The 10,335-nt window shown below is 56.1% G+C and overlaps 2 protein-coding genes across 2 annotated transcripts; both read right to left on the bottom strand.

The window, feature by feature from the left end:
* Positions 1-455: 455 nt before the first annotated feature.
* On the bottom strand, positions 456-3,077 carry NEUTE1DRAFT_87167 (uncharacterized protein; the record flags this gene model as incomplete). Its single annotated transcript, XM_009855799.1, has 1 exon — positions 456-3,077. One exon carries the CDS (start codon positions 3,042-3,044, stop codon positions 456-458), a length of 2,589 nt encoding a protein of 862 aa, XP_009854101.1.
* An 825-nt stretch (positions 3,078-3,902) lies between these two features.
* Positions 3,903-9,987, bottom strand: NEUTE1DRAFT_131732 (uncharacterized protein; the record flags this gene model as incomplete). Its single annotated transcript, XM_009855798.1, has 3 exons — positions 3,903-5,799; positions 5,991-9,733; positions 9,888-9,987. The coding sequence occupies 3 exons, from the start codon at positions 9,985-9,987 to the stop codon at positions 4,108-4,110; spliced, it is 5,535 nt and encodes a 1,844-aa protein (XP_009854100.1).
* Positions 9,988-10,335: the final 348 nt, after the last annotated feature.

Raw genomic sequence — 10,335 nt, 5'->3', positions numbered from 1 at the left:
GATATTCTTATGTACACGGAATGTTTGCCAGTTGGCGCTCCTCAAGTCATCAACTTCAAATTATCACTTTCCGAGGGCGGGGTCGTAAACTACTCCGTCGCGTGTTGCAAGCTTGTTGGACGCAAGTATTTACAAAGTGACGAATCTAGCTTCGGGAATGGCATCCCAGGGCAACCGGCATGGCAACCGGCAGGTAGCTTACCCCGCCCCCGCAGTGAGCCCTTCACCAGGGCCCTCGCCGCGGTGTACTGTAAATAAAAGGGTGAAAATACACGTATAACCCCAACCCTGGCTCTCTCCTAAGACGAAGAAAGGACAGCAAGTCATACAAACATTCCTTTATCACCACCTGTTGAAGAGAGAATGTTGACAAAAAAAAGTAGAGCCATCAGAGTCTATAAGCGCTTTTATCTTTCCATTTAACGAAATGCCCTCAAATCTCTATATATGTAAACTCAAACAACCATCCTCTCCACCCTCCCCTCCAACCCCGTTTCCTCCTTCTCATCCTCCAACAACACCACAAAATCATTCGTAGTCTGATACTTCAAATCCAACCGGTGATGTTCCCTCCTCACTCCCGCCGGCAGTTCCACTCCCTCCTTCCACTGCTCCCGTACCTGTTTCTGGCTTGTCGCCGACCCGTCCCTATTCGTCACCCACCCATTTCCATTCCAGCCCAAACTTGGGCCTCCCCTATGCCCATGCCCACCTCCTCGTCCTCCATGCCCTCCTCTTGCCGCCGCCGCTCGCTCCCTATCTGCCCTCGGCGCCGTGGGAGGAACCCTCCCAAACGGTGACGCAGGGTTAGCATAAGCAGAAGAAGGTTCAAAGGGGCCCATCATCCTCGGCATGCGAATTGATCTGTCGTTCGCTTCCACTGACAATCCATCGCCCGTTTCCATGAGCGAGTACTTGATCGGAACGGTTGTGTACCCCTCCGCCACGCCTTGGTTTATCTGGGCTTGGTTTCTCGAGGAGTGGGGGAAGAACGTGGAGTGGGTGACTGACAATGGGCCGGTGAAGTAGGGGTAGTTGTAACCGTAGATGGGGTCGATTTCCACCGGGTTTGAAGGGCTGGAAGGGGTCGGTTGAAGATTGGCTTCTATCACGCCTCCTGAAACGCCCAGATAGAAATTGGGAGCCGAGTCGGAGGCTTTGGCGAGGGACCATGTCCGGGTGAAGCCGTGTTGGTTGCTGCGGTCGTGTTCATGGCCGGGCACGCCGCGCGGGAGGAAAATGGTTGCGTTAGGCCGGTAGTAGAGGTGTTTTGAGAGGGAATGCCAGTGACATTCTAGGCCTGCTAGATGGTCGCATCTTGCACGGCCGGTGGCAAAGGCGTTGGGTGCCTTGGAAAAAGGTTGGTGAGGCTTGGGGAACGGTTGGCGACCCAGACATGGGAGAGCCGAGGTGTAGGAGTAGGGTTTCGGCCATCGGAAGTCGAAAATCTTGATGGTTGCGCCCGAGTTACCAGCGCCAGCAACGAAGCGCTCCGTTCCGTAGGTGAGGATGGCTTCGACATGGTCCCAAGGCTGGATATTGTCCTGGTAGACGGCGTCATACGGAGAGGACGTTCGTAAATCCTGAAGGCGACAGGTACCGTCTTTCCATCCCGAGAGAAGCAGTGTTGTCCCGCCCGACTTTTGCTCGTTGGGATTGGCGTAGACAGGCGAGAGCGAGTTCGCACAGATATCTGCATCAGGAATACTCAACCCGCCCACGCCTCCCGAGCGGATGATACTCTTCGCCGTAGTATGATGCGTCCACCCCGACTCCGTGATCGAAAGGTACTGCAGTCGTTCACTACACCCCTTAAGCGCCAAAGCCATCACATTCCCCTGACCGCCCATCCACTTTGCGCTACACAACTGAGCCGTGCTGCTGTCCAACACGCTCCTCTGCAGATCGTAGACCACCACCGGTGACACCTCCTCGTCTTCCCCTATTGCCTCCTCCCCATCCGGCAAAGTATAAACACCCACCGCTTTCTTCGTCGCCGCCGCCACCAACCTCCTTCCCCCGGGGGTATCATACAACACATCCACGCTGTTAATTGTATCCTGCACCAGTCTTTCCCCTTCCTCCCCTTCATGTGGTTTGAACTTGACAATCCTCTTCCCAAACCTCTCTCCCTCCGCCTCCACCAGGGCCAAATCCCCATTATCCCTCCCCACCACCACCGCCCTTCCATACCCCCTTCCATTTCCACTTTCCTCTCCGCCTCCGTGTTTCTTGACTCCTCCGGATCCCTTCCCTCGCCCACCACAAAGCGGCACATCCCCCTTCACCACATGCAAAGCCCTCACATCATCATACCCCTTCCTAAACCCTTCCTCTTTCCCACTGGCTTTAAACCAACTAAACTTCGGCGCACTCTTACTTTTTTGTTGTCCACCTCCCCAATCTCTCCTCCTCGCTACCAAATCCTCCCCCGCTCCCCAGACAAGTAATTCCCTCCCCGTCGCAAAGTCAAAGTGCGCATCCACCACCGACTGAAACATATTTCCCCTTTGCCCCTGCGCACCCCCTCCTCTCTGTCCATGTCCAGCTCCAGCAGCTCCAGCAGTTCCAGCCCCAAAGTCCGAAGCAGGATAAATAGCACAAAACCCCACCGCCCGCTTATCCCAACACCTACTTTGCCAGGTTAAACTCTCCGCTACGTCCTGCCATGCGTACCTCCCTCCTCCTCCTCCATTTCCACTTCCATTTTGTTGTCCATTTCCACTTCCATTTTGTTGTTGTTGTTGTTGTCCTCCTCCACGTTGCCCTCCCAGCAGCAGGGAAGAAGAAGAAGAAGAAGAAGAAGAAGAAGGAACAGGAATGCTCTGCACCAGCGAAGGAAACCTCGCAATCACAAAGGCGCGCCACCCCTCCGAGGTTACGAGCTGACGTAGGCGGCGACAAGTCAAGCCCAGATGAGCAATGTCGGAGGCGGTGGGGAGGGAGGATAAGATCAAGAGAAGAATTTCGTGGGGGAGGTCTGCTAGTGCTAGTGCTGGACACTGATCGGAGGGATAATGATGGTGGTGGGATAGGGTGGTCATTGTTGCTTTCCGGACAGTTTGGTTGTTGGATGTTGTTTATAGGGAGTTAGTTGTTCATGAGCGGGAGGGTTTGGTTTGGTTTGGGGGGATGGGAAAGTGGAAGGTAGAAAGTGAGGTAGATAGGGTGGATATGTGAGGATGGAGAAAAAGAAGGGAAAAAAAAAAAAAAAAGATATGTTTCAGGTAGAGGTGGTGGTGGTGGTGGTGGTGGTGGTGAGCAAGTCAGATATAGACGTGAAGAGTATTTTACACTACCCTTGTATTGACCGTTATGATCTGCCCGAGGAAAATTACTCAATGACGTCGATTCTTGTAGGAGTGGAAGGGTCCAGATGGGTAAATTACAGTATATTAGCGTATTGACGCTTCCCGTCCGGGTGCTAGGCAGCAATGCCTTATGAGCAGCGCCTAGTATGCTTTTCCACCATGATCTGAGCAAAAGATAAGACAAATGACCTTTATCAAATCCGAGTTCTGAACTCATTGAGGCAGTGTAAGCTCAGCTCCTGCGACGTGGTCGCGGTCGTGGAAGAGAATTTGGCGCTAAAAAGTGATCACTATTGAACGGCCCCTTAGCGTGCTACGCATGTACCGAAAATCTCGTTCATGGCTAGCAATGACCTTCTTTATCTGTAGCCGAACTTCGCAAGTTCACACTTTTGGCTACATTCTACATTTGTCATCTGGCACTTTGCTTAGGACGTGTTTCGAACTACTATAATTTTATGACTATCTACGTTTTGAAGGACCAGGGATGATATAGACACAGTATAACCAATTACAGTCCCCTTTTCACTCCGTAGACCAACAGACACACACTCACACTCACCCTCATCAACACACACGCCACTCAAATGAACCAAGCGAACATTCTGTATACCGCTAAAATTCCAAATACCACTAAACTAAGTCTCAAAGGCTATTTTTTTACTCGTACTCTTTGCTCGCTTCTCACTCGTCGTCGTCCTTCCACCTGGGACAGACCATCCAACCAACAACTCATCATCTATCCTAGCCTTACGAACCAAGACCAATCATCAACCCACACACCAGTTCCCAGAGATTAGCACATCCCTTCAAGCGCCATAGTCCTCATATACCTCCCCTTCACATCCTCCGGCAACAGCCCAAACAACCTCGGATCAGCACCCATCCCACCCATCTCGCTCTGACCATTCACCCGTCCCTTGATCAACTCCTCCGCCATATCCGCTACCGCCGCCTCCCTCTTGACATCACTCGCGCCCGACGCCTTGAGTCTATCACCCAGCGCAACCAGTCCGTCCACCAACAACTTGTCAAGTCTCCTCTCGTCCTCCTCATCCTCTCCAGCAGGCAACTTATTCCTCAGCGCCGCAACCTTAAGCGGATAAAGTAGATAAACCGCCGCTCCTCCACGTTCCCATTCCTGCACAGACCCAAGCTTCTCCTTAACCTTGAATAGCAGCTGTGCGAACTTGACCAACCTCTTCCAGTCACGCTCAATGACCAGATCGGGACCGACGCGCTCGACGAACGCCGTGTTCGCCTCCTTGTAGTTGCCTGCCCAGACGAGCGCCAGGAACTCCTGGCGATGGTCTTGCTTGGCGCGGAAGTCGAGCGCCTTGGCCTCCCAGATCCAGGACTCGGCGACCCCGAAGCGGCGGAGGGCCGAGAAGGGGGACTTGGGTTCATGGTAGGAGCCGATGAGGTGAGCGTGGCGGCCAAGGTGGTCACGGATGGCTGTCTCGCGGGCGACAGGGTCGGAAAGTGTGAGGAGGACGAAAGCGGCGGGAACCCAGTGGCCTTGGGCGGTGAGCGAGGAGGCGAAGGAGACGGATGCCTGGTCGAGCTTTTGCTCGGCGTCGGGGCCGAAGGAGATGAGGTGGGTGAAGTAGATGGAGCGGCTGAGCAGCCAGCCGAGACGGTCGGACTCCGCCCAGTTGAACTCACGGGTAGCGAAGGTCTTGAGGAGAGTCCACAAGGGGCTCTGGGGTTCAGGCTCCTTGTCTTGCTCGATATCGTCCTGAAAGGCGTAGATGGCCTTGGAAATGTCGAGCTCGCCATCGGCGGTCTTGCTGTTGTAAAAGAGACGCAGACCGAAGGATTGCATCCAGCTGAGGTTGAAGCGCTCAGCAATTGTAAAAGAGGAAGCACGACTCTCGATAGGGGCATCCTTGACACCAGCGCAAACGCAGGCATTGCCAGAGAGGAGCTCGTAGAGAGCACGAATAGGCTCGGACATCTCAGACAAGACATTCGCCTCTCTCCAGTCATCCAACTGGGTCTTGAGGTCCTTGCTCTGCGAACCGATGGTGGAAACAAGAGTAGCGAGGCGGAAGTCCTTGCCGCCAATCAACTGGTCGCAGGCGTCAGAGACGCGGTTACCGGCGAGAAGAATGATAGCCTTCTCCTCCGGAGTAGACGCCTCCTTAAGCAAGCGGTCAGTATCCGCAGCGACCAACTTCTTCCAGAAAGCGGGAAGCTCAGCCTCGTCATTGGCAAGGAGGAAAGCCAAGTCCCAGACAGGATCGTCTTCAGTAAGATCCTTAAGTTCATTCAGAGGAACGTCGTGGTGGGCGTTAGTGATCTCAATATACTGCTGGAGCTTGTTGAGGGCTGTCTTGGTCTCCGAGGCAGAGGCACCACCCTCGACGGGGATAAGGCTAGCTTCGTCATTGGCAGTGGTGATCAAGAGCTCGTTAGGACCCCAGGTGGCACGGGGAGCAGGGGCGGCGGCTTCGTCATCACCCTTATCGCGCTTTTGGTACGGCCACTATAAAGCAAGAGAAAGTCTTAGTCTGTATTCATACAACAAATAGTGTAGGCGAAAAGAAAGGTAGTAAGGTACAAAATAGCCGTGCAAGCTTCACAAGACACATAGACCAAGCTTGAGCAGCAGACGACACATCAGAAGAAAAAGGAAGCTTGTAAGGTAAGGAAAGAAGAAACAGGCTAAGCACCAACCTTCAGGAACCCCCCTGTTGGAGGGGCAGGCTGAGCTGGGCCCCTTGCCTGCTCGAAAAGCGACTTCATCAAGTCAATGCTCGTCGCGAACCCTTGCCCTTCATGCACAACTGGCTCGCGGGGAGCAGGACTTCCGCTCTCTTTGGCCTCCCATGCCTCGCCCGACTCGTTTTGTTCCCGTAGCAAGTTCCGATCTACCGTCCTTGGCGCCCGCACGCTCGCCTGCAGAATCTGTGTCCAATCATCACCACCGGCAACCTCGATCTTAGTAGGGGCTGTCGATCTCTTAACGGCTCTCATCCGCGCTCTGAGGACACCGGCGGGAACGTTGTTGGTGTTGTCGGCGATCTGGGTGAGGGCGAGGTCGTATTGCTCTTCGTGGTCAAGCTGGGATGACTTTTCAGCATCGGGATCGTACGCGTCCTGTCCATCCACCATACTCTCATCGTCAGGCCACTCCCGAGACGGCAACGGAGCATCGGCTCCTTTGGGGTGAGAGGAGTGCATACCCTGCTGCTGATCGGCATCTAAAAGCTCTTCATCATCGTACATGGCGCGCTGGTCAAAGGCGCCGGGGATGGCGCGACGGCCGGTGCTGTGCCTATATTCGAAGGTGTCATCGGGGTCGACTTCGGGTGAGGTGAATTCATTCTTAACAATAACGGCCTCGGTGGAAGGGCGGGGAGTAGGCTCAACCTCGGTGATCTCTTCATCCTCGGAGTCCTCATCGTCATCAACAAGACCGTAGGTGGTGAAGTGTTCAACGGAGAAGGACCAAACACCAGTGGGAATATCGTAGCTCTCGAAAATGGTATCTGTGATCGTCTTCAGTCTTTCGATGTGTTTCTCAAGGCGACGGCCGCCGACACGAAGTCCGCCACGAGGGTAGCTGTGCTCGAGCGAGATCAACGCGGGAACGTTCAGGCCCTTGCCGACCGGGGGCTTGGTGGCGGCGTTGGGATAAACGGTGCAGGAGCGCGGCACCAAGAGGACAATGTTGTCATACAAGTTCTCGACGTCAATGTTGCTGAGGTCAACGGGAACCTTGAAACGGACACTTCCAACATTCTCACGACCAACCGTAAAGTCAACAACGCTCTGGCGCTGCACCCTGTTCATGGCCTGGATCTCCTCCAGCTTGGGCGACATCCAGTAAGAGCCAGCATCGACCTGCTTGACAGGCTTGGCGTCGACACTAGAAGAAGACGCGATAGAAGACTCCTCGGGAACAATGGCAAGCTCGTTGCCCTTGACCTGTTCCATCTCGGGGGAGGCATCGGAAGCCTTGGAGCCGTTGACAGCGCCGTTAGTGCGGCCATTGGCAGAGGAAGGCTTCAGGAAGCCCAAGTCACTGTCATCGTCAAGATCGTGGAACTCCTGCTGCGAGGCAGCACCGTTCTGGGTCGCCTCAACGTTGCTGGTGTCGAAGCTGACTCTCTTGGTCAACTTACGGGCACTGGTGTTGTTGCCGTCCTGCAGAAGCTTGCCCTTGGCCGCCGGAGACTGGAACAAGTCGCTGCGCATGTCCTTGTTAATGATAAGCTTCTTGTGGCTGCAGCCAAGCAGACGGTTGTTGTTGTTCGCCGAGAAAGCACCGGGGGTGAGGATGCTGTCCTCAGCATTGAAGGTACGGCGGAGGTTAGTGGTGGAGACGGGCTTTCCAAGACCGCGGTTGACGCTACCAGCCAATAGACTCTGTCCCAAACCGCCGGGGGTGCTAATCGGGGAGGAATAGGTGCTGTAGTTGAACCCGAAACCCCTCTTCTGGGGCGTAACCATCCGAGAGGCATTCGCCGGGCTCAGCTTGTACATGGGCAGGATCGAGCGGCTCTTGGCCTTGGAAGTACCGTTGAGGGGGGTGGCGAGCGGACCAGGGTTCTGGATTTGGTTGTCAGGCAGGTTAGAGAACAACGTGGCAGCGCCATAGGCGTTGATATCGTTGATACCCGCAGAGAAGGCCTGGGGGGCTTGCTGGTTTTGGGCGCCTCCGAGAAGGGAGGTTCCAAGACCACCAGCCTGCTGCTGAGTGTTGGTCTGTCCAAACAAGCCGGTGCTCTGCTGGGCAGGGGCGCTGCCGAAGAGGCCACCGCCAGCAGCGGGAGCCGAGCCGAAGAGACTACCCGCGGGCTTCGCCTGGTTGTTGGCAGTGCCGAACAAGCCGCCTCCCGTGGCAGGCTGCTGAGTCTGCTGAGTACCAAGGCCGCCAAAGAGTCCACCGGTGGCAGCAGGCTGAGCCGGGGTGGTTCCAAAAAGACCAGTGCCAGTCGTAGCCGCAGGCTTAGCACCAAACAACCCACCAGAAGCCTGAGTGGTGCTCGGCTGGCCGAAACCACCCGTGGTCCCGCCAGTGCCAAAGAGACCACCACCAGCAGCAGGAGCAGTAGTAGTGCCACTGCCGAAAAGGCCGCCTGCGGGCTTTGCCTGGGTGTTGCCGAACAAACCGCCTCCTGTAGCAGGCTGCTGCTGAGTACCGAAGCCACCGAAGCCCGTGCTTGCGGGCTGTTGTTGGGTTTGTTGCTGGGTACCAAAGAGGCCACCGCCGGTAGCACCAGTGTTCTGCTGAGCAGTGTTTCCGAATAGACCTCCGCCAGTGCCTTGGGTGCCCGTAGTGCCAAAGCCACCGGTTGTACCCGTACCAAAGCCAGTGCCCGTGCTGGTGCCGGTACCGGTGGTAGCGCCAGTAGTCCCAAAGCCGAAGCCAGCAGGCTTAGCAGCTTGCTGCCCAAAGAGACCGCCGCCAGTAGTACCAGTGTTTTGACCGAAGCCGGTGGTCGTCGTGCCAGTGCCAGAGCCAAATCCTCCCGTCGTACCGCCGCTACCAAAGAGGCCAGTGCCGGTGGCAGGAGTCGTCGTGCTCGATCCGAAAAGGCCACCAGTGGCGGGCTTGTTCTGCTGACCGAACAAACCCCCCGTCGTCTGAGAGCCGAAGCCTCCAGTACTCGCCGTGGTCGAAGAGCCGAAGCCACCCGTCGTGCCAGTAGTGCCGCTGCCGAACAGGCCGCCGCCGCCGGTAGTGGTGGTGCCGCTGCCGAAACCGCCAGTCGTGCCAGTGTTGGCGCCGAAGCCAGTCGATCCAAAGGTAGAGGTTCCGAAAGCACCAGTGCCGCCCTGACCACCGAATCTCCTTCCTTGCTGATAATCGACCAATCTCAACTCTTCGGGGGACCACTTCCTGTAAGCATCCATAAAACAGATGTTCTGGAACGAGACCTGAGACCCGTTGGCTTCCTTCTCTTGAAAAGGAGCGAAGGGGACGATCGCGGTGCCCGGGGGGTCGGGAACATTGGTGCCGATGCCGGGGTTGTTGGCGGAACCGAAGGCGCTGGTAGTACCGCCGCCACCGAAGAGGGAGCCGCCGGTGGTGTTGGTGGCGCCGAACCCACCAGTAGTTGCGGGAGCGCCAAAGCCGGTGGTGGTCGCAGGCTTGTTAGCGCCGAACAAACCACCACCAGATCCAAAGCCTGTGCCGGTGGTCGCGGTATTCGAGCCGAAGCCTGTGCTGCCGAAGCCGCCAGTGCCGGTGGTCGCAGTCGTGGAAGATCCGAAGAGACCTCCGCCAGTAGTCGCAGGGGTAGATCCAAAGGCAGGCTTAGCTCCAAATCCGCCACCAGTGCCAAAGCCGCCCGCTGTGTTGGTGCCGAAGCCACCACCTGTCGTGCCAGTAGTGCCGCTGCCGAAGAGGCCACCGCCGGTGGTGCCTGTTTGCGCGGGGGCACCGAATCCAGTAGTGGCTGAGCCGAAACCTGGACGACGAGGTCGCATGTTAGCTTTCGCATGGGACCGCGTGTGGAGTATGACGCAGTAGAGAAGCGAGGGAAGCTTGAAGCTCCGAAAGAGGGAGTCGACAACAACGACGTCGACGAAGGGGAAGGGAAAGGGAAAGGGAAATAAACATACCTGTGCCAGTAGTGTTGGTGTTGGTACCGAAACCACTCGAGCCAAAGCCGGAGCCTGTGTTAGTATTCTGGCCGAAGCCACCGCCGCCAAAGAATGACATGTTGTCCTTCTCGCGCCGTCAAGTCGGCGGCAGAGGGACGGGGAAACAAATCGATGATTCGCGCGTTGGGCGCACAATGGGGGTGGAGGCGTTGGGGTGATGTGGTCGGTTTTTTTTTTTTTAGCTTTGGTGGTGATGCACTTGTTTGTTGTTGATCAATCGATGCAGACTGATGTATGGATTGAAATGTGGATGCGAATGTTGGATGTTGTGGGTGTGGGGAGAAGAAATGTCTTGGATGCGCGAAGTGGCACCCTTTGACGCGTTGGTCCAAAAAAAAACCGACGGTCGGGGGGGTCGGGCGATGGACGGGTTGACTGACGATAGCCCGGTGCGCGAGTATTGGGG

Source organism: Neurospora tetrasperma (assembly GCF_000213175.1).
Source record: "Neurospora tetrasperma FGSC 2508 unplaced genomic scaffold NEUTE1scaffold_6, whole genome shotgun sequence".
Taxonomy (NCBI): Eukaryota; Fungi; Ascomycota; class Sordariomycetes; order Sordariales; family Sordariaceae; genus Neurospora; species Neurospora tetrasperma.
The sequence above is the reverse complement of the archived record's forward strand: the minus strand, read 5'-3'. Positions and strand labels throughout refer to the sequence as shown.